At 33.8% G+C, this 25,000-nt stretch overlaps 1 protein-coding gene across 1 annotated transcript; it reads left to right on the forward strand.

The window, feature by feature from the left end:
- Positions 1-630: 630 nt before the first annotated feature.
- On the forward strand, positions 631-3,686 carry LOC110642746 (putative leucine-rich repeat receptor-like serine/threonine-protein kinase At2g24130). Its single transcript, XM_021794881.2, has 2 exons — positions 631-3,175; positions 3,258-3,686. The coding sequence occupies exons 1-2, from the start codon at positions 631-633 to the stop codon at positions 3,665-3,667; spliced, it is 2,955 nt and encodes a 984-aa protein (XP_021650573.2). The 3' UTR covers positions 3,668-3,686.
- Positions 3,687-25,000: the final 21,314 nt, after the last annotated feature.

Below are 25,000 nucleotides of genomic sequence, written 5' to 3' on the forward strand. Positions count from 1 at the left end.
CAGGTAGTTTACACGTTTTATTGATAAGGGCCTGAGATTTTTTTTTTTTTACTTAAGGACCTGTATTATTGCACTGTTAGCATTTAAGGACAAAATTGCTAAATGGTGTCAATGTATGCGAAGGTAACAAGTCTAGGGGTACTCTTAAGCTAGCATTGTAAGTGAGTTTTACATATTTAGCTGTATATAATTATGTCATCCATCCAATGCCAAGTCAAGAAAAATAAGAGAAAACAAAATATGCTGACATTTACATTTCTATAATGAAGAAATTAGCAGACAGACGAGTATATACATCTAAATAGGTGGAGCCCACTTTCTATGCCAACTTAAAAGTACAGGAAGACTTGCCACATTAGCATATATTGACATCGTTTAGTAATTTCGTCATTAAATATTAACAGCGTAATAACATAGGCCCTTAAATGAAAAAAAAAAAACCTCAAGTCCCTATTAATAAAACACACAAACCATATACCACTAAAATGTACTTTCCCCTATTTATTAATATTACTTCAAAGCATGCCTTTTAATTATCTTCTTAATTAAGCAGACGGTGATGCATGCATTTCTTTGCTCGGAAATCATTTTCCTCTATCATTTTCTAGCTCAAAGAGAATGAGAACCATAATGGATTCTTGTAAATTTTCCATGTTTAGTTCTCTTTGTTTGATCATCATCTTGATGGTGGTTTCTGGAGATGAAAATGCTCAACTACTACTTGTTAAAGAGAAAGTATCTTTGCTTTCTTTCAAGTCGGGCATCGTATTAGACCCTGAAGGAGCTCTTGCTAGCTGGAACTCCTCTAATATTCATGTGTGCAATTGGACAAGAGTTAAGTGCAACAATTCTAGCAGTCAAATAGTTCAACTTGATCTTAGTGGCCTTTCACTTAGAGGCAGGATTTCTCCAGCTCTAGCTAATCTTTCTTCTTTGGTGATTCTTGATTTGTCAAGAAACTTCTTTGCAGGCCATATTCCAGCAGAGTTGGGATATCTTTCGCAACTGAGACAACTCAGTTTGTCATGGAATCTTCTTGAAGGAAAGATTCCTTTTGAGTTGGGTTTCCTTCACCAACTAGTATATCTTGATTTAGCAAGCAACAGGCTTGCTAGTGATATTCCTGCGCCATTTTTTTGCAATGGGTCCTCCTCTTTAGAGTATATAGACCTTTCCAACAATTCTTTAAGTGGTGAAATCCCTTTAAAGATTGATTGTGCACTTACAGATTTGAGATTTCTTTTGCTTTGGTCAAATAAACTAGTGGGTCACGTCCCTCAAGCTCTTTCCAACTCCTCAAAACTTCAATGGCTAGATTTGGAATCAAATATGTTATGTGGGGAATTGCCATCAGAGATTGTTCGTAAAATGCCACAGTTACAGTTCCTCTATTTGTCTTATAATGACTTTGTTAGCCATGATGGTAACACCAATCTTGAACCTTTTTTGGCTTCTTTAGTTAATTCCTCTAACTTTCAAGAACTTGAATTAGCAGGAAATAACCTTGGTGGACAGATACCTCCTATTATTGGTGATCTTTCCACCAATCTTGTACAGATTCATCTAGATGAGAATCTTCTCTATGGCTCTATAGTTCCTCACATTTCCAACCTAGTTAACCTCACCCTCTTGAACTTGTCTAGTAACCTTTTGAATGGAACCATCCCTCCTGAACTGTGCCGCATGGAAAAATTAGAGAGAGTTTATTTGTCAAATAATTCATTCTATGGTGAAATTCCTGCTGCTCTTGGTGGCATTCCCCATCTGGGTCTTCTTGATTTATCCAAAAACAAGCTTTCAGGTTCTATTCCTGACAGTTTTGCTAATCTTTCCCAGTTAAGAAGACTCTTGCTTTACGAAAATCAGCTCTCAGGAACCATACCACCAAGCCTTGGAAAATGCATCAATTTAGAGATCCTAGACCTTTCTCACAATGAAATTTCTGGGACAATTCCAAGTGCAGTTGCAGCACTGAGAAGCTTGAAATTGTACTTGAATTTGTCTAGCAATCACTTACAGGGTCCTTTACCACTAGAGCTGAGTAAAATGGATATGGTGCTAGCAATTGATCTATCTTCGAACAATCTCTCAGGAAGCATTCCAACGCAGCTTGGAAGTTGCATTGCACTGGAGCACCTCAACCTTTCAGGCAATATGTTAGAAGGTCCTCTTCCTGCTTCAATAGGGCAGTTGCCTTATCTTAAGCAGCTGGATGTTTCTTCAAACCAATTGAGTGGTGAAATACCACAGTCTCTGGAGGAATCACCAACTCTCAAGCAACTCAACTTCTCTTTCAACAGGTTCTCTGGGAATGTTTCCGACAAGGGCGCATTTTTGTCGCTGACAATAGACTCCTTCTTGGGCAATAAAGGCCTTTGTGGCACAATAAAAGGCATGCCAAAATGTCGAATAAAACATGCCTATCATTCTCTTATCTTGCCTATACTCCTATCACTGTTTGCCACTCCCTTCTTGTGTGTGTTCCTGGTACTCAGGTCAAGATTCAGAAGGCAGCTGGCTATATTCAATCAAGGGGACTTGGAAGATGAGGAGAAAGAAACAAAAGAGCTCAAGTATCCAAGAATCTCATATCAGCAACTCATCGAAGCTACTGGTGGATTTAGTGCTTCAAGCCTGATTGGTTCAGGCCGATTTGGTCATGTCTACAAGGGAGTTCTCCAAGATAATACAAGAATAGCTGTAAAGGTATTGGATTCAAAGACAGCCAGGGAACTTTCAGGGAGCTTCAAAAGAGAATGCCAAGTGCTAAAGAGGGCAAGGCATAGAAATTTGATAAGAATCATCACAATATGCAGCAAGCCAGACTTCAAAGCTCTCGTCCTTCCTCTAATGTCAAATGGAAGCCTGGAGATGTATCTATACCCAAGCCATGGACTCAACACTGGCTTGGATTTGGTTCAGTTGGTAAGCATCTGTAGCGATGTGGCAGAAGGTGTGGCCTATTTGCACCATTATTCCCCTGTTAGAGTTGTGCACTGTGACCTCAAACCATGCAATATTCTCCTAGACGACGACATGACTGCTCTGGTAACCGATTTTGGGATCGCAAGATTGGTCAAAGGAGTTGATGAGAGTAGTACTTCAAAAAATGATTCAGTGTCCTTTAGCTCAGCAGATGGCTGCTTGTGCGGATCAGTTGGCTATATAGCTCCAGGTAATAATTAACAAGACCATTGATGTGATTTTTATGAATATTAATTTCCTAATTCTTATATGTTAGTTCCTTGTCAATGCAGAATATGGAATGGGCAAACAAGCTTCAACACAAGGAGATGTTTACAGTTTTGGGGTCCTACTGCTAGAAATTATAGCAGGAAAACGTCCCACTGATGTTCTTTTCCACGCAGGTTCAAGCTTGCATGAGTGGGTGAAGAGTCACTACCCACATAAGCTCGACTTGATTATTGAAGAAGCAATGCTTAGGATTGCTCCATCTGCCATGCCAGCTTACTGCAACAAAATATGGAGTGTTGTTATTGTCGAATTGATTGAACTTGGTCTTATGTGCACACAATACAATCCTTCAACTAGACCAATCATGTTAGATGTTGCCCATGAAATGGCTAGACTAAAGCAATTTCTTTCTAACCCACCATCTCTGCTTATTGAAGAAGAAGAAGCATCTTCTAAGGTTGGTGCTTCATGATTTAATTAAGCCAAGGAGAGATGGAAATAATTATGTACTTGATCAAATTTCGGAGTTTTTGTAACCATTTAGATCATTATATTCATTTGTTTCATTGATATACTTATGTTAGAGCTTTTCAGAATCCAGTTTTAATGCTGCAATAGAACAATCGTTTAGATAATTTCCTGTTTAAAAAAGTTTCTCATATTTTTTTTATTTGACTTTTTTTTCTTTTTTCTGATAAACAAGATATTATATTAATAAAATTTCTATTAGAATTTAAATTTGAAATTTATAGTTTTTGAAATAATTTAATATTATTAATTAAAGCGATTTTTGGACTAATAAGATTTAACTAAGTAATACTATAATTATATTAAAGACTCTGAAATTTTGAATTTGAGTGTACATAGGAGCTAATTATGCTAAAAAAAGAAATCTTTTGTGATTTTATATATATATATATATATATATATATATATATATATTAACTACATTGTAAATTTCAGCCTACCAAACCTGTACTTCAATATTGGCTAATATAATAATAGATATAACAAGGTTTGTGAACTCCGAATCATAATTCAACTAAGAACAATACATTCATCCTTCAGCCTATGTCTGTGTTGTATCAGCCCATTTTCTGACTTAAAAATATCGGCAATTTGCTCGTGGTGAGCAGCACAGTGATTTCTATAATTATAAAAAGTCGCCTTTAGCCTACTTCTGACAGTGAATTTGCTTTAAAATAATGCAGTAAGTGGTAGGTAATAATCATTCTATTTTCGCTTCATTTTGAAGATATAAAGCACTTGAATAAATATCTTTTTGTCACTTGCATTATAATATGAGAAGAAAGTCCCTAGACCACCACAATGTTTGCTGCAGTAGCTCAAATTGTCAATACAAAAGAAAAAAAAAAATTATATTCAGAATTTGAGATTGAAGTCAACTAATGAGGAAGCCACTACTGGCTGCACACCTGAGACTATATCTTGGAAAAATCTGTTTGCCATTACTATTTGAAGGATGGGTTTAGTAATTAAAGATTCAGCTATTGATGCACTCCATTCATCTCGAGTTAGAATTTCAGTAATTTTTATTGGAATTCTTCATGGTGGATGATACATAAATACTATTGAAAATACCAATTATCTATAGGCTCTCTTTAACCATCTAAACTTTTTACTAAAAGAAGAATATTGTTAAAAAAATGTTATTTTAAATATATTAATTAAAGATCATTAAAAATTATTTTAATTTAAATTTAATATATTTAAAATTAAAAATTTCAATACAGTCAATTAATAACTTCTTCAAAATGCTTCTTTCAACAATATTATGAGGTTGTCTTTTTAAAAATAGGTTATAATCTCAATTCCCAACAAACTCTAGTAATCAAGTGCTTGCTTGCCTGGAAAATCACATGCCACCAATTAACTAAATCTTCTGCTATATCCATAGTAAACCTAACATCACCTTCTTTTTCTATATATCCATTCTTCCTCTCCTTTGTTCCATTCATTATTATTATTGATAATTATTGTTTTTATATAATGAAATTAATTTGAAGAAAACTAAATCCTTTCGAGGCATAGAAAATTGTTTCTTTAGCACGAGCAATTCAAGCAATGATTATTAGGCTACTCACTTGTTATTTGCAATAAAAAAAAATAAAAAATAATGAGTATTTGATATAAGTGGTTCAATATTCTTTATCCCTTAAATGAGACTAAATATTTGATTCTCATAAACGAAGACGATACTCGTTGAGAGAGTTTCACCTCTTAATGATAGACCTAACGCGAGTAGAATTAGTTCAAAATATTACACCTGTGCTATATAAAAATAAAATATATTTTTTTAAAGCTCCACAGGTATTTTAGAGTGAAATATCTCAAAACAGGAGAGTATGAATCTTATTTAACAATTACCATATCCTGAAATTGACAGCATATTTTCCTTTAATAAAAAAAATTGTCAATTTATTAGTAAGAATCATAAAATAAATACACCACAATCTTTTTTTAAAAGAAAAAAAATATAAAAATAAATAATTAAAATCTTAAGTTTAGAGACTATTTGAGCAGATAATCCTCTGAGTGGTAATGGGTACTTTTTCACTTTGAACAACCAAACAAACCTTTTATTGCCTTTTGATTTGTTATTTTTATAATTTATAGAAGAGATTAAACTATTAAATATTAATAAAAATAAATCACATTATCAGATTCTATTAATAAAATATCATAATCTACACCTAAGGATTAAAAATTTCCAAAAAAAAAATCAATTATTTATGTTGTATTTGAAATTGCTAAAGAGCCCATTATATTTCATAAATGTGAAATATTTCGTACATGCACAGAATCACATTTTTAGTCAGAAACTGGTCGCATGTTATTACATATTGACATATAAAATAACTTGCACGCCTCGCTTTTTTAATATATTAAAAAGCTAATTAAATCATCATTTGAAGAAAAAAGCTAAAGGAAAAAACATGATTATCCAAGAACCTAATTGATGAAAGTATATTAATTAGGCATGCAAAATCATTTATCAACCTACTCGGCACTTTTGTTATGGGCCGATGGATGATTTGCATCACGCACGAAACTTAATAATTAGGATTATCGAATTTTTTTCATCAATAAATTTTAGCATAGGTAATTTTTATAGATAAAAAAATATTGTTGTTAAACTTATCGACGGATGATGTCATAAGTAAATTATAAATTTTTTTATAGGTAATTTTGTGAAGGATCGTAGATTTTATAAATTAGAAATTATTTATCGATAATAACTTTTGTCTGACGATAATAAACTGTTATAGGTAGTTACTAACAATAACTTTTTGTAGATAATTTCTTTTCATATTTTTAATTTAATTTTTTATTTTTAATCTAATTTGTTTAATTTAATTTAATTTTTAAATTTAATTAAATTTTAAATTTTAAATTTAATTTAACTTAAATTTTAATTTTATTTATTTTTATTTAATTTTTACTTTTTAAAATTGTTCATTTTTTTAAATTAATTATTAATCATTAATTATTTTAATTTAATTAAAAATTAATTTTTAATTTTCAAGATTTAAATAAATTAAAAAAAACTAATGAAGTCTAAATTAGTCCGCACATAGTGATTATGCCAATATTGCCATACGTTTAGGGAGTACCCTCTTCAATTTATTCAAAAAATTTATATGAATTTCACATTTTTTGTGATTTAACAGATTATCTATGAAACGAGTTCATTGGGAATTATCAGCGAAATATTTTCGTATATAATTTATTTTAAAATTCTAATTTTTATTTTTTCTTAATATTAATAAAAAAATACGAGTTTATTGATAATTACCAATAAAAAATTTTTATATGTAAAATTTTTTATTTTTTTTATTTTTTTCTTAATATTACCGATAAAATAAGAGTTCGTTGGTAATAACTTACTAATCATTTTTGTAGGTAAGCTATTTTAAATTTTTATTTATTTTTTTAATATTACCAATCAAATACAATTTCGTTGTTAATTACCGACAAATATTTTTTATAGGTAAAATTTTTAAAGTCTTAAATTTTTATATTTTAATATTACTGGTCAAATATGAGTTAGTTGGTAATTACCAACGACTTTTTTCGTCAATATGTTTTTAATTCAGTCGCTAACTTTGCCATCAGTATTTAGTGCTAGTTTTATTTGCGAAATTGTATTATTGATGAAAATTTTGTCGATAATTGATCAATAATTTTGTCCATATAAATTGATTTAAATTTAAATTCTCTTGACTTTCCTATTTTGTTGATAAAACATCGCTAAATTATCGATAATTACCAATTAAATTTTATGATGGATAATTTTTATAGCTATTTTTTAAATTTATTGTAGTGTAAAGGTTGGTATATCATGCGCGGCAAAAATTTTGTTTTATAATTAAATGTAGACTTATTATTATTATTATTATTATTATTATTATTATTATTATTATTATTATTATTATTATTATTTACTTAAAAAAATGCTCTCTTTAAAATTTTATACTCATAAATTAAAGAAAAATTAATTGAAAAAAATTTTAAAAAAATATAGACACTTTTTTTTTTCTTGTTTTTCCTATGTTTTCTTTGTCGTTGAAACTTAATAATTAAAAAAAAAAATCCAAATCCTTGCATATATTTTAATTTTAATTAAAATTTTTTTATTTTATCCAATATAGCATGCCCTAAAATCCGATTCTTAAAGGGCTCAGATCCTTCATATCCAAGTTGAATCCTGATTCATTATTCAAGACAACCAAACACAAGGTGTTCGGACAAGACATGAGGTGTTCCAACAAATCTTAAGGAGTTCAAATAAAAAGAGTTACCTTAGAAATCGGATACAGGCTATTGGGATGCGTTATATTTCCTTCGAAAATGTCACTAGATAATATGTGGTGTTTCTATAACATACAGAAGGAAATAGCTGGATGTGAACTGGCAAGATCCCGATTGTGGCAGATGGCATCATCCTTTACCTTATAAATAAGACCCATGACACCATCCAAGGTACGCAATTCAATCAATTCTTTTTCAGTATTTGCTTTCCTTTACTTAAGCATTTACTGACTTGAGCATCGGAGTGGCCTTACTCAAGCCACCGACCTCACATCTCTTTTGCAAGCTATAAAGAAGTCAATCACTAACCCGAGAATTATAAACAACATCAGTTGGCGCCATCTGTAGAGACTACCAAGTGTTTTTTTTTTTTTTTTGCTGATTCCACATTTTCATTTATATTTACACTATTATTTGTTTTCTTAGGTTTCTCATTTTTTCCAACATTTCATTAATTTAGTTTTTATGGCTGAGACAGGAATACATATCAAAAAGTTAGTTTCTGAAGTTACTGCTGCAAATGCAGGCACCTTAATAAGGGGTGGTGAAGTTCCTGTAATTGTTCATAACTAGGGAACTCCTTTAGTTGGAGCCACAAATTCATCTCAAGATCTTATGTTCTTGAAGATTAAAGAAATGGAGGCTATGTTGACATTATTAAAAAGGGAGTGCGAGTAGTCTAACTGAGGTAGTGCTTCAGCAATACCACCTCCTCCTTCAATAGCAGTAGTTCCTATACCCTCTAGAGATAATCCACAAAAAGCCAAATTCATAAGCAATAGAGGCAAATCAAAGCTAGAGTTCTCTAGGGAGGAGGAGTCTGAAAGTGAAGAAAGTGCATTAAGTCAAAAGATTGCAAAGACAATCAAGAAATAACAAAAACACCCTAATGATGATGATTTTAGCATGGGCGATGGTTCTCCTCTCTGTGAGGCAATATTAGCTGAAGTTTCACGCCTAAATTTAAATTATCTACTTTGCATAAATATGATGGCACAACTAATTCCAGGAGTCATCTTGCTAACTTTCGACTACCATGCTATTGCAAAATGTTAATAATTATATTTTGTGTAGGGTTTTGCAAACCAGATTGACAGGGATCACCCAAAAGTGGTACCATTGACTTTCGATGGGATCGGTGGAAAGTTTTGACCAGTTGGCTAGTTCTTTTAAGGAGAAATTTATTAGTTGCATTTTTCTAAGAAAGTTCTCTTAGATGGGTCAGGCAAATGAAAGGGGAGTCCCTCCGAGATTATATTTCAAGATTTAATGCTAAAGCCCTTCATATCAAAAATATCAACCACGAAACAACATGTGAAGTAATAAAAAAGGGATTTGGAAATGTTAAGTTCATCAATTCTTTAATAAAAAACCTGCATAACATAAAGCAATGATAGACGTTCAGAGAAAAGAAATTACAGTGGTGATAGACAATCTTACATTCAAGATTGAGATTTGGATTGTACAAGGGAGCGATACTGAACTTACATGCCTCTCAGCGAGTCAAGAGCAAGAGTACTCATATGGATCTAGAAGACCAGTCAAGATATCAAGTGGTCAAGGAAGCTCAAGCCAAAGAATGCGGCATACAACCGATGAATGTACACAACTTAAGGATGAGATTGAGTGGTTGATTAAACAAAGAAATTTGAAGAAATTCACTATAGATAATCGAGCACATAATAGATGGGAGTAAAGTTCAGCTAACAAGGAGCAAACTAAACCCCAATGAAGAGGAGCTTATTGGCATCATTAATGTCATTACAAGAGGACCATACAACTATAAGACTAGGGGGAAAAGGCCAGCAAAAACCAATGATAGAGGAAAAGTCATGTCTGTGGAAAAGTAGGCTTTATGCTTAAATCCGAACACTTTCAAGGAGGATGACTATGAGAAGGTAAGACGCCCTCATTCTAACACTTTGGTGGTAAATCTTTTATTGAACAGGTACACTATTAGAAGAACACTGGTCGACACCGATAGTTCAATAAATTTGGTTACCCTTGAAGTATATAAGAAGTCCAGTTTACAAAAGAAGGACCTACCAAGGTGGGATACCCATTGTTTGGATTGGGAGATAAAACAATACCACTTATAAAAATAGTTAACCTTACTATTGGTTTAGGAGATGGCACCATTCGAAGGAACATTTATGACAAATTTTTAGTGGTTGATATCCATTATCTTATAATGTAATTTTAGGTAGACCTATCTTGAATCTTGATCAACATGAACTATCTCTGCATGAAATTGCTCGCACTAGAAGGCATTATAGTAGTTCAAGGAGGTCTGAAATCAGCTAAGGAATGTTATAAGCAATATGCTAAAGCAGCCACTAGAACTACATTCCCTATTGATCTTTTGGAGAAGCCAAAGTCTCATATCTCACTTGAACTGGTAGATAGTGGAGGAAGTACAATTGTCTTCAGGTAGGAAAATAAAGCTCGACACAGCTCTTTAGGGACCAGATAGCAAGGCAGTAATTGAGGTTTTGAAAAAATGGGCGAACACTTTTGCTTAGAGTTAGAAGGAGGTCAAAGGTGTTGATCCTTCAGTCATGATGCATAGCTTGAACATCGATCCAACCTTTAGGCTGGTTCAACAAAAGAAAAAGTGAATTACACTTGACAGGCAATAGGTAGTGGTCGATGAGGGAAAAAATTGTTAAATGCAGGATTAATCAGAGAGATCAAATATCCAACTTGGGTAGCCAACGTGGTTTTGGTCAAAATAGCTAATGGCAAATGGAGAATGTGTGTTAACTTCACTGATCTTCACAGAGTCTGTTCCAAGGGCCACTATCTAATGCCCACAATAGATTGGCTAGTGGATGCAACTATAGGACACTTTATTTATTTATTAGTAGACATTATTTCAGGATACTATCAAATTAAGATGGATCCAAAGTATGAAGAGAATACCACCTATATCATTGATTTGGGGGTATATTGCTATGAGGTGATGCCGTTTAGTTTAAAGAATGCAAGGGCTACTTATCAGCATTTAGCGAACAAAATGTTGGAGGGATTGATAAGGAAAATAGTGGAAGTTTATGTTAATAATATGATCATCAAAAGCAAGAAAATGGAAGATCATGCTAGAGACATTATGGAAGCCTTTGACATTCTCAACAAAGCTAGTATAAAATTAAATCTAGAAAAATGTGCCTTTGGGGTAAAATTCGGTAAGTTTCTAGGGCACATGGTATAGGAAAGAGGGATTGAAGCAAAACCAAAAAAGATCTGAGCCATTATGGGCATGCAACCACTAAGAAGTATCAAGACACAAAAGTTAAATGGTCGAGTAATAACTTTAAGGCAGTTCATATCTTTTTTGGCTCGAAAATATTTTCCTTTCTACCAAGTACTAAAAGAATGAAAGCGTTTCAAATGAGGTGAAGACTATCAGGTAGCTTTTAATGAATTAAAATATTTTTTAATAAACCCACCTCTTCTTGACTCGCCCAATCTGGGTGAAGTTCTATTTTTATACCTTACAGTAACTGAGAAATATTGAATTCTGTTTTGGTTTGAGAAAAGAATGGTGAGCAAAGGCCAATCTACCTCACTATTCAGGTATTGAAGGCTATCAAACTCAATTGCCTAATTTCAGAAAAGCTCGCTTTTGTAGTATTATCAGTAATAACAAAGTTGTGACCCTATTTTAAGTCTCACATAATTGAAGTGCAAACCAATTATCTATTAAGGAAGATCATGCTTCACCCAGAAACATCAGGTCAGCTAGCAACATGTTTGGTCATATTAGGTGCTTACGACATCAGATATGTTCCCAGAGTGGCTCTAAAAGCTCAAGCATTAGCAAATTTCATTACAAAGTTAATGCCATCCCCAGAAATAAATGACGAGCAGAAAGAGAGCTTGAAGGTTTGGGTAGATGGAGCTGTGGGATCGATAGGGGCAGGAATCAAAATTGTACTAGAAGGTCCTCACAAGATGTTCAGATAAAACACAAGGTGTCTGGACGAGACACAAGGTGTTCATATGAGACACAAAGTGTTTAGACAAATCTTATGAAATTTAGATAAGAAGAGTTACCTTAGAAATCAAATACAAGTTATTGGAATACGCTATATTTCTGTCGAAAATGTCAGTAGATAGTATGTGGTGTTTCCATAATATACAGAAGGAAATAGCTAGATATGAACTAGCAAGAACCCAATTGTGGTAGAAGGGCATCATCCTTTGCCCTAGAAGTAGGACCCATGACACCTGCCAATGTACGTAATTCAATTCTCTCAATTCCCTTTTAGTATTTGCTTTCCTTTCCTTAAGCTTTTACTGACTTGAGCGTCTGAGTGGTCTTAATTAGGCTACTGACCTTACATCTCTTATTGTTTGTAGGCTATAAAGAAGTCAGTCACCAACCCAAGAATTATTGACAATATCATTATCAATTTAATCATTGATATTGGATATTTATTTTAACTTTAATAATCAATTTATTTAATAAGTGAAAATACATGAAATTTTTAATATATTACATGATTATGATAAAATATTTATATTTTATTAATGGGCTCCATATTTTTCACTAAAAATATTATTACAAATTAGAAAAAATCTCAATTTAACTTAAATAATTTTATAGGTACAAATGACTCAATTACTAAAACTAAAATTAATGAAAAAATCAAATTTATAAGGTTAAAAATTTTAGCTAAAATTAAAAATCTACATAAAGATTTGAAGTTATTTTGGCCTATCTGACCTTTTTATAATTTCACTACAGTAAATATTATTTAACATCATTAATCTTATATTTGAGATTAAAAATAATGAACAATATTATCTACATATTGTCAAATAAAGGTGAAAAAGCACAATGTTGTAGAACTGATGTTTCCATTACTAAAAGGATTGCTTAAATACAGTAGGTTGTTACAGAGATAATGTTACCTTACATAGGATATACATAAGCTAGATATTGTTACAGATATAATGTTATCTTATACAGTATATACATGAGCTGGTAAATTAGATAAATATAATAGATTTATAATAACAGATATTTGATTAACTCTATCACGCCCCCTCAAGTCGAGGTTGCCAAGTCTCGAATTGTCAATCGTCGGCTGAGAAATGAATGACGTTGTCTTGGTAGAGGTTTGGTGAGGATGTCCGCCAATTGGTCTTTAGAAGATAGAAAACGAACTGTGATTTCTTTCTTAGCAACCTTATCTCTCACAAAGTGGAAGTCCACCTTTATGTGTTTTGTTCGTGAATGAAAAATGGGGCTTGAGGAGAGATAGGTCACACCCAAATTATCACACCATAACACAGGAGCTGGAATGGGACTTAAGTTTATTTCTTTCAAGAGAGTGGTAATCCACGTAATTTCAGCTGTGGCAGTACTAAGAGCATGGTATTCTGCCGTGGTCGAAGAACGAGCAACTGTTCTTTGTTTGCGAGAATGCCAGGAAATAAGATTATTGCCGAGAAAGATGGCACAGCCTGATGTGGATTTGAGGTCATCAACACAGCTAGCCCAATTTGCATCAGAATAAACATGTAGCTGGTAATGTGCGGACTTGGTTAAATGAAGGCCATGGTGCCTAGTTGCCTACAAGTAACGTAGAATTCTCTTCACCGCCACCCAATGAGTCTCAGTCGGGTTATGGAGGAATTGGGCAACCCTATTCACCGCAAATGTGATGTCTGGACGAGTAAAGGATAAGTATTGGAGACTACCTACAATAATGTGAAACAGGGTAGGATTTTCAGCTACTTTTCCATCAGCTAAGGTCAATTTTCTCCTGTGTGTTGGCTAATGTGGATATACCTCCACAATTGGACATATTGGCATATTGTAATAGATCAGTGATATACTTTTTTTGAGTGAGAAGCAATCCCTTTGAGGTTTTAGTTACTTCAATCCCAAGAAAATAGTCAACATTGCCCATATTTCTTACATTGAAATGTTGTTGCAGGGATGCAATAAAAGAAGTGATAAAAGATGAACTAGTACTAGTGAGCAAGATATCATCCACGTACATCATACAATAAATCTTCATACCATTTTGTTGATAATGAAGAAGAGAACAATCTGCAGCAGAAGGTTGAAAACCAAGATCAACTAATACTTGCACCAATTTTTTGTGCCGTTGACGGGGAGCCTGACGAAGTCCATAAAGTGATCTTTTGAGTCTACAAACATGGTTTGGCTTATCCGGATCCATAAAACCTGGAGGTTGCTCCATGAAGATGGTATCATCCAAGTCACAGTTGAGGAATGCATTGGAGACGTCTAGTTGGGTAATCAGCCAATCATAAGATACGGCAAGAGAAAGGAGAATTCTTATTGTAGTTGGTTTAACTACGGGAGAGAAAGTATCGAGAAAATCAACACTTGGACGTTGGTGGAATCCCTTGGTAACTAAACGTGCCTTATAGCGATCAATGCTTCCGTCTAGCTTCTCCTTGATGCAGAAGACCCACTTGCAATTGATAATATTATGAGCAAGGGAGTGAGGAACAAGCTCCCAGGTGCCATTTTGAAGGAGGGCATTTAATTCTTCTGTCATGGCTTCTCGCCAATTTTTGTTCTGGACTGCCTGAGTGTAGGAGGTGGGAATAAGTGGATGGGAGGGCACAACAAAATAAGTTTTGGGTTTCAGAGAGCCAATTTGTGATCTTGTTATCATGGGATGGGTACGAACAGCTAGGCATGGTTTTATTTGTGGTGGAGGCAACGATGATGAAGGGTGATCCATCTGGGAAGAAGGAGAGGATAAATCACCAACTAGAGAGATCTCATTGGGACTAGGATTCTGGTTCGTTGGTGAATGGCAAGGGATCAATGCATTAGTGTGTGTTTCTGTTGGTGGAGATAAGGTTATTGGTGGAAGAGATATGGGTGACGAAAGATGGTTGTTGGTGCATGGATGAGGTAGAAGGTGGAATGGGTTTGGTGAGACACATGGAGGTGGACCCAAAATTCCATTTTGGTGTGAAGCATAGGGAGTGGGTCCCAAAATTCCATCTTGATGTGGGAAAGGAGAAACATGATGGGCAATTGGTACTTGCGGTGCTGATGGAGCTAGACTGGACACATGGACAGAATTACGAATGACCAAACTATCATCTTGTCGTGAGAATGGGAAATCCTATTCATAAAAGTAAACATGGCGTGAGACAAATAATTTACCACTAAGAACATCCAAACAGAAGCACCCTTTATGAAGCTTACTATATCCCAGAAAACCACATCGACTAGAGCGAGGAGATAACTTATTTTTAGCATAAGGCCTAGGCTAAGGGTAGCACAAACAACCGAACACATGTAATTCATTGTAGTTAGGTTTATTGCCAAAAAAAAGTTCATATGGAGTAGTGATAGTATTGTGTGTTGAAGGTAATCTATTAATTGCATAAATTGCACTATCAAATGCAAAATTCTAGTATTTGGTAGGGACATTGGCATGAAACAACAAGGCATGACCTATCTCAAAATATGGCAGTGTTTACGTTCAGCACAACCATTTTGCTCAGGGGCACGTGGGCATGATATTCGTTGGGTAATACCATTATCTCTTAGATAGTTAAAGCTTGATACTTGCCGGCACCACCCCCCCCCCCCCCCCCCCCCCACAATCTGCTTGGAAGTTTTAATTGGTAAATTAAAAAATTTTTCAACGAGTTGATGAAATTGGATGAATGTATTTAGGACTTCAGATTTGTGCCTTAAGAAATAAATCCATGTATACTTACTGAAGTGATCAAAAAATATAACATAAAAATGATGACCATTAATAGATGGGACCGGAGAAAGCCCTCAAACATCTGAATAAATGAGTTCCAAAGGATTATTAACCTTTGAACTAGACTCAGGAAAAGACAATTTGTGCATTTTCCCTAAATGACAAGCATGACAAGGGGATTTAAATGAAGACACATAAGACAATTTATTTGAATGAAGAACTTTGCTAATAAGACGAGAATTAGCATGTCCGAGGCTAGCATGCCATGTGTTGAATGTGACAGTATTGACTTCTGGAGACACTAGTGGAAGAACTTGTAGAGGCATGTGGTACAAACCGTCTCTACTCTGGCCTCGGAATAGAATCTTGTTCATGAGGATATCCTTCACAAGAAAATAGTTAGGATAAAATGCAATAGAAACATTATTTTGTTTAGCAAAGGCATTCACAGAAATTAAATTGCGATGAATAACAAGGGAACATAAAACATTTTGAAGAGAAAAAGAATGATGAAAAGAGCGAATGAGAGAGGAACTAGTGTGAGTTATAGGGATGGTATTACCATTTCTGATGAAAATTTCATCATTGCCATGGTACGGAGCAGAATGAGTAAGATTTCCAACATTAGAGGTAAGATGATAGTTTGTACCAGAATCCAATGTCCATGTCTGTTGTGGGGAGGATCGAATGGCGGAAAAATTTATGGAAGGCTCGTGTTGGTTCAGATTATTGTTGGAGTAAGAGGCGGTGAGTGGCGAAGGGCATTGGCATGCAATATGGGCAGTTCCATTGCAATTGTGACAGGTGATGGCAGATGGATGACGAGATTGAGAGAATTGATTGGTTGAACTATTGCGTCCACGTCCTCGACCTGATTTTCCTCCTCTAGTTTTATGAGCATTGTGGGCTGTCGGTGGAACACTGTCAATAGATAAAGAATCCATTTTCAATTGAGCCTCCTCACTAAGCAGTAAAGCATAAAGGTCATCATAGGTAATTGGGATGTTGCGAGCCTCAATTGCTCGGATAAAAGGACGATAAGATGAGTCAAGGCCCTCTAAAATATCATTCACAAGAGTATCTTCAGTGACACCACTTTGGAGCACAGAAAGATGATCAGAAATGCTTTTAGCTCTTTTCATTTAATCATCGATGGACTCACTACCTTTCTTAAGGTATTTTAGTTGTTTTCTCAATTGTAAAACTTGTGTTCTTGACCCAGTAAAGAATATGGCTGCCAACTTTTGCCATACTTCTCGAGCAGTAGGTATACCAATTATTTGTGGCAGTAGTGTCTTAGAGATGGAGCAGTACAACCAGTTGAGAACGAGCTGGTCCTGCCTGAACCACAAGTCATAATCCGGATTAGGAAAGTTGTCAGCAGTGCGTTGGGCTGGTGGGGTAGCATTAGCATCAATGTGGGAAGCAAGACTATAGCCATATAGAATGGGAAGGATTTGATTTTTCCAGAGTAAGTAGTTAGTGGAAGTAAGTTTGATAGGGAGATATTGAGCAATATTTTGTGGAGAAGAAATGGTTGAAGTGGATGAAGAAGAGATTAAGGCATTAGATGTGACCTTTTTTTTTTTTTTTTTTTCAAGAAGAGCTGGAAGGCAAAGAAGGCTCTGATACCATGAAGAAGCACAATATTGCAGAATTGATGTTTACATTATTAAAAGGATTGCTTAAATACAGTAGGTTGTTACAGAGATAATGTTAGCTTACATAGGATATACATAAGCTGGATATTGTTACAGATATAATGTTATCTTATACAGGATATACATGAGCTGGTAAATTAGATAAATATAACAGATTTATAATAACAGATATCTGATTAACTCTATCAAAAGACTCTTTTTTCTTGTTTTTCCTTTGTTTTCTATTTTAACAATCAATTTATTTAATAAGTGAAAATACATGAAATTGTTAATATTACATATTGATTGTGATAAAATATTTATATTTTATTAATTAACTCCATATTTTTCCTTCAAACAATATTATGAATTGAAAAAAAAGCTAAATTTAAACAATTTTAGAAACTTTAAGAATTTTTTGGTTTATAAACGAATTTTTCTATTAATAAACTAAAAAATAATTATTTGTAATTTCAATTAAAACATATTTGGAATGGATGAGGTATGTTTGGTAATTTAGTTACAAACAAAATTTGAAAATACTAATGAATATTTCAATTAATTTGTAAACTGAAAGAAAAATTTTTAAAAATAATAATTTTTTCCCTAATTCATTAAATATTGCAAATACATTTATGATTTAACAATGAATTTGAAATCTATTGATAAATTTGTTGCTAATATAAAAAAAATACATATATATTTTTATTGTCTAAATATTATAATCAAGGGACAATTATTTTAATTGTCCTCAGTTGTTTGAGATAAATATTTTTGGAACCATTAATTTTAACTTGCCCCTACTATGATTCCTATTCTCATAAATTCTGTAGTATCTTCTTATTCTGTCATTTTCTTTCTTTCTTCTTCAATTTCATTTTCTCATTTTTTATAATATTCTTTTAGTTTTAAAATAGTATATTCTAATAATTTTTTACTAATAAAATTTTTTTCTTAAAAAATATTTTTCTTCTAATTTTATAAAATTATAATTTTTCTATGAGTTTTTAAAAAAATATTTTACAGTAATTATATTATAATATGTTTTTTATAAGTTATTTTTTATAATTTAACAATTAGTATAGTATACCTTTTAGTAGTAAACATTTTTTTATTAATAATTTAATATTGTTTTTGAATTTTTCTTTTTTATATATAGAATGGCTCAATTAGAACTGAATGAGTTAAAAGTACAATTGCAAGAGTTGCTTGATAAAGACTTTATAAGGCCTAGTATTTCACCTAGGGGAGGTAATGTGCTATTTGTGAAGAAGAAGAATGGTTCCTTAAGATTATGCATTTATTATAAGAAGCTTAATCGAGTCATAGTACGTAAGAAGTACCCTCTTCCACATATTAATGATCTCTTTGATCAACTCCAAGGTGCTAAGATTTTTTCCAAGATTGATTTGCGGTCTAGGTATCATCAATTGAAGGTCAAGGAGTCAAATGTGCCTAAGACGACTTTTAGAACTCGTTATGTGAGTTTCTTGTTATGCCTTTCAAGTTAACCAATGCACCAGCTGATTTCATGGACTCATGAATAAGGTATTCAAACCCTATAAGATAGCTTTGTCATCATGTTTATCAATGATATTCTTGTGTATTCTCATATTAAGGAAGAACATGAGAAGCATTTGTAGATTGTACTACAAACTTTGAGAAGTAAGCAATTGTATGTCAAGTTGAGTAAGTGTGAGTTCTAGCTTGACAGAGTTGTCTTCTTGAGGCATGTTATTCCAACAAATGGTGTATTTGTTGATTCTAAGAAGATTGAGGTAATAGCCAATTGGGATCATTCAATTAATGCTAGAAAAGTTAGGAGTTTTTTAGGCTTAGTAGGGTACTACTGTAGTAATATGCCTTAGAGCATAACTTGTAATTTATATCTTGTAAATATTAACTCCAAATTAATGGCAAATATCTTTTCTTTTAATTTAAATGATTTACATTTAATTGAGAATATCCTTTAATAGCTAGCTAGATGTTCCATTTTTAAGATGTTAAGAATATGAGTAATGGAAAATTTAGCACAAGTGTTAAAAATTATGATTCACAGTTGAGGATACCTCATTGAGTATGATTTAATCGTATAGATTGTAATCTCTATTTATTCCCATGGATTAGTATAAGATAGTAATGAAAATGGAATGGTGAATTTCATGCCATATAACATTACGATGTTAGGACAAACACAGTGCATACTTATAAGATAAGTAGGACAACCTAGGGACACAAAGATGACATGCATATAGAGTTTACTCTTGTCAATACATTTTAATCTAGATCATAATAGTGCATATAGTGTCTTGATCTGAGATAACATAGTTATTGTAACAACCCAAAAATTAAAAAAAATTTAATTAATTAATTAAAAATTAAATTAAACATTTAAAATTTTTTCATGAATGAATCTGGACAACATGTCTATCCAGGTTCATTCCAAGAAATTCAAAAAAAAAAAAAAAAAACCACAGCCCCCTCCTCCCCTTTAAACTCTCTCTCGTCACTCTCCCTCCCCCTCCATTTTTCTTCCTACCGGCGAGCTTCCAGCCATCATGGCCGGCCAGTGAGGCATCCCGCCACCCTAGGCGACACCAGCGAGTTGCCAGTTGATCGGAGCAGTGCCGGCAGTGGCACAAATGGAGGAGTTTTCTCCATTAATGCGTGCACAATGGGCAGCAACTTTTCGACGCGATTCTGGCTTCATCTGACATCCGATCGAGGCGATTCAGGTGGCGTTGGAAAAGCTTGTTCTGAGAGCTTTCTTTTGATACTAATTTTGCAGCAAATGGAGGTCAGATGAGTGAGATATGGAGGAGAGAAGTTTCGGGTTTTTCAAGTTTTTGGGTCAGATCTAAGACGATCCGACCGTTAGATTGACGATCAGAGACCACCTATGGACTGAGGGAGAGGAGAGGAACATGATGGTATGATCAGATCCGGCAGATGTCGCTGGTGACCGACGGCTGGCCACCGTGAGTATTGATTCCGGCGGTGGCTCCGATGAGTTTTGAAGATGATTCAACTTCAAGAAGCTTCTTCATAAATTTTTGGAATTTTTGAGACACAGATAAGCTTCAGATAAGATTATTTTCATTATTTCTCTATCTGTAGAGCATAAATACAATGTTTCGTAAACAGGAAAAATTGGAGAAAAATTCTAAGAAAAATATATGATGAAAGCAAAATTATTTAGAGATATTCTATGGTGTTTGTTGAATTTTTAAGTGATTGTAGAATATTTTTGAAAAATATAGATGGATTTTAGTTAGATTTTTGGCATATCCCATATAAGATTATTTGAAATTATGATATTTAAATTTTATATGATTGTTTGAAGCTTGAGGATGGAGGTTTAAATATGTGAATATTGAATTGGGTTGAATTAAGAATATGTTAGCTGTTGGAAACTTATGGAATTGAGTAATATTCTTGAATAAAATATTCATGGGTGATTAGAAAATTACAATTACTTTTGCGATAGCTTTTTAACTTTATTAAGGACTGCGGGGTGAAATTTTAGAATTTTTAGAGCTTATTTGAGTGGATTTTTACAAAATATCAATTATAGGGACTAAAACATAATTTTTAAAATTTTGAGTATTGCTTGGTTTGGAGAGCCTAGGAGGGGCCATATAATGATGATGAGATATGGGTTGAGTTTATAAGTGCTATTTGAACCATTTTTTGCAGGTTGGGTAGGTCCCAGGTATAGGGGAAACTCTGTCGAATTTTCAGCATGAATTAGGTTGTCTGTTGTCTCTTTAGAGTTTTATTTTGACTTAGTATTAATAAATTTATAATATAATTATTTAGGTAATCGATGTCAGCTATTTTCCTCCATCCAGCAGCCATAATAGTCCTCGGTATGCTATGAGTAAAATATTAATTTTAATTATAATTTCGAAATTATTATGTGTTCAAGCATGCCTATGCATCACTTATAAATATGTATCTATGTAGTTAAACACTAGGCACGTTTTATATTGCATTCATAATTGATGAAGTGCCATGGATGTTGTTTGTGGTAATTTGGAGCAGTGTGCGTGTGTTGACATGTGTGTGGTATGGTATTGGATATGGTCAGGACAGGTAGACACGGCTTGAGAGACACTCGCTGAGACCCGGTCCTTTATGGATAAGTCGGGGTGGACACGGCTTGAGAGACACTCGCTGGGACCTCGCATTTGGTTTATTAAGCGAAAGTCCGACTTGAGAGACACTCGCTGGCAGAAGTTAGATTAAGAGGGCTGTATAGGGGATCAGCTCCCATATATGTATTGCTTGACAGCGTTGGGTATGTGAGTGCTCCAAATTGCCTTTTTGCTATTATGATGTGAGTTGTTTGAAAATTATGATGATGTAGCATTTTATTCCACAAGGTGCATTAGCTTTAGATAGCTATAGAAATTGTACTTAAAATTGGTATTTTACTCTCTGAGTCGAACGCTTACTCCTGTTCACCTATTTTTCTAGGCTACAGGAGGAGTTCTTTTACAGAGCAACCTGCTTTCTTCCTTGTAGGTTTAACATTGGTTATTTAATTGTTTTTATTATTTTTTCTAAATTTGAAATCTAGAACTCCGCATGTGTTAGCAGTAGTATAGACCCTATTAGGAATTATGTTAATTTAAACTCTTAAGGTTAATAAATAAAGATTTGTATGATACTTAAACAATTTGTAAATGATGTAACTGGGTTGAGCTGAGCTCCCCTAATTTGAGTTTCTGATAATTATTGGGTTAAGTTAGCCCGAAATAAAATTATAATATTTTAATTTAAATTATTTTTATATGCATGTTGGGCCTAAATTATGGGCCTGATTATGGATTTGAGAATAGTAAGGCTTACTACGGGCCTCGGGGGCTTTATGCTGGCCCAGGACCTAGTGTCGGTCTGGCCCATAGGTTGGGTCGTGACAAGAGTGGTATCAGAGCTTAGGCTCCAAATTCATAGGGAATATAAGTCTAAAGTTTTGGGAAGAGTCTAATAGGAGTCACTTGTGGAGTATAGGATTCTGTTTCGTTTTCTTCTGTAATTCATTGTTTATAGATTCTGCGTTATATCTCGGGAAATGTAAGAGTGCCTCAGTTAGTGTCTTGATTTTCGTGGAGTATATAGAAATGTGAAATAGAGTTAGCAGACATGTTGAGGTCTGCCATAGAAATACGTTCTCCAAGAAACACTATATTTTTATCAGTATGGGTCCAAGTGTTGTGCCTATCTGGTGCTAGGCATGAGTACATAAAAGTGAGTTTTGATAGTATAATTGCACTAGATAAGGGTGAGGATACCACTGCTGGCAGTCGTCAGTGGATGACCCAGTTAGAGTAAGTTTATGATAATAGTAGATTGAAAAGAGATAAGAGATTAAGAGACCAGTCTGTCAGGACGTATCGTAGTAACTAGACAATGTTCTCGATGTCTGCTCTGTAAGCTGCAGATTACAGTAGCAACATGGGATTATTGTGTAGAGCTGCATGCATCCCCATGGTGCTCCATAATGAGGGTGTTTGCAGATGGCCTCTGTTTTGGTACAATTATGCCAGAACAGAGTTCTATATTTGCAGAGGCGTTGGGAACTCCTAGTTAGGGATCTAGAGCTAAAAGATCGAAAGGTCACAATTGGGTGGTAACTACTGTCAATGACTCGGTTACCTTAGCATGAGCTAGAGTTACATCAAGAGTTGCCATCAGACCAGAGGTTGCAGGTTAGTTGCAAAGTAAAGGTGACATCTATAGAGTGAGACCATCTGATCTTCGGTATGGAATTTTGGATAGTTTTTGCAGTACGACAGACATTTTGCTTAGAGCTTAGTGAGAATAGTATACCTTGTATGTATTAGTAAGGTGCAAAGTACAATCCTACTACCTAGAAAAGGTCGGAACTATGAATTAATGATTTACAGAGCTATGATATGATAAGAGAGTCTTTAATTTGACATGGTTTTGGCAAGGTGATAAATGTAGTACCTTTGTTGCAATAAGTTAGGGTATAGTCCTATCTTTTCAAAAGGGATAGAAGGTTATTACTAATAATGATGACTTATGGAATAGTGTCCCAGATGGGACTGTTGCATGAGATAGAGAGTTGTTAGCTCATGTGTTCTGGAGAGGGTACAAGTTCCATGTAGGAATCATAAGATGTAAGATCAAGATGTATGTAAGCCTTTAAATTGAATGACGGATTTAGATACCTAGTATTTTAAGTTTCAGCTAATTAAATGGATATGAAAAATTAGAGTTAATACAGATCCCCTCCCTAAGGTAGTAGAGGGTAGTATGTAGTCCAAAAGGGTAAGAACAGAGATCACGTAGGAAAAGTATGACTGCTATTCCCTAAGTTTATCCTTAGCTTCTTAATGCTTAAGACAAAAGTATACTCCAAATAAAGTAAGAAAAAAGGACAAAAGTTAGCATCGATAAATCATAGAATATGTATATATATATGGAGTGCTGTTCAAATGTTGTAGGAGAGATAGCCTGAATGCCAGTAGAAGTCTAGCTAGGGTAGTTAGAGGATCAATTATGAGTAATATTGAGGTATAGATGACGTGGTAGGGCTAGTGTAAAGTTATAAGTTTCTGACATGACAATCAGGTTCAAAAAGAAAATAGGGCTAAAGAATGGAAGAGTGAAAGTTCGGATTTGGGTAAGATAAAAAGAGTTGGCTAAAGAATAAATTAGAAAAATAGATTAGGATAAGATTAGGAAGAATAGAGCCAAGATACCAAGGAGGTGAATGTGGTTCTAGGAAGGGTAAACGAGAAAAAAAAAAGGATAGAGAGCGTAGAAAAGGATGGCATTAGGAAGAACATTGTTAAGTTATGGAACCCAGAAGTACAGGACTTAGAACAAGTCATAATTGATGTAGTGTTAGGAGCCTGAACCTAGAGCTTAGAGTTACAGGATCTAGATTAAACCTTATCTGCTTTCTACCCTAAGGTAGGATAATGGGGCAATGACATAAGAACCCTATTAGTTGTTAACAGTATAATGGAAATTAGGTAAGATGTGCGACCAAAGTAGGTAATAACTGTTGAGCGTGCTGTGGTAACTTGAATTGTATTGTCAGATAAAGAAGCAAGATCAGTAGGAGTAAGTTGGATAAAAGTCAACATAAGGGATATAAATATGCAAGATGAGGGATAATGTCACAGAGGCTTGATATTAAAATTTAGAGTGGTGAGACCTAGAGTTTAAAATTGGAGTTAGACATATATTTTCAGTGTCATCGATAGAATAATTATGTAAAAAAAAAGAGTAATAAAAAAAGAGTAATAATAAATAAATAAATAAATAAATAAATAAGTAAATAAATAAATAACAGTATGATAATATGTAGCAGAACGCTAATAATGGTCAGAATAGGACAAGATAGGTATAGGTGTAATTATAAGATATTGAGAAGTACATGGATTAGAGGAGTGATCGTTGGTAAGATTGGAGTAGATCTGAAAGAATCTGTGAGTGCTTTTATCTTCTAGAATATAACTAAGTATAAGGAGCATTGGACAAATAATTATAAGTATGGAAGATAAATGGAGAGTAAAAAGGAAATAGTAAATTCTAAGATGATATGTTAGACAGAACAACAGTATAATAAATGGT

The sequence above is a fragment of the Hevea brasiliensis genome, chromosome 17, assembly GCF_030052815.1.
Source record: "Hevea brasiliensis isolate MT/VB/25A 57/8 chromosome 17, ASM3005281v1, whole genome shotgun sequence".
NCBI lineage: Eukaryota > Viridiplantae > Streptophyta > Magnoliopsida > Malpighiales > Euphorbiaceae > Hevea > Hevea brasiliensis.

What these genes read in the sequence shown, in the direction of transcription:
- LOC110642746 (XM_021794881.2), top strand. Translation starts at nt 631, where the DNA reads ATGGATTCTTGTAAATTTTCCATGTTTAGTTCTCTTTGTTTGATCATC. An exon ending in AGTTGGCTATATAGCTCCAG is followed by an intron (nt 3,176 to 3,257) that starts GTAATAATTAAC and finishes TTGTCAATGCAG; the next exon opens with AATATGGAATGGGCAAACAA.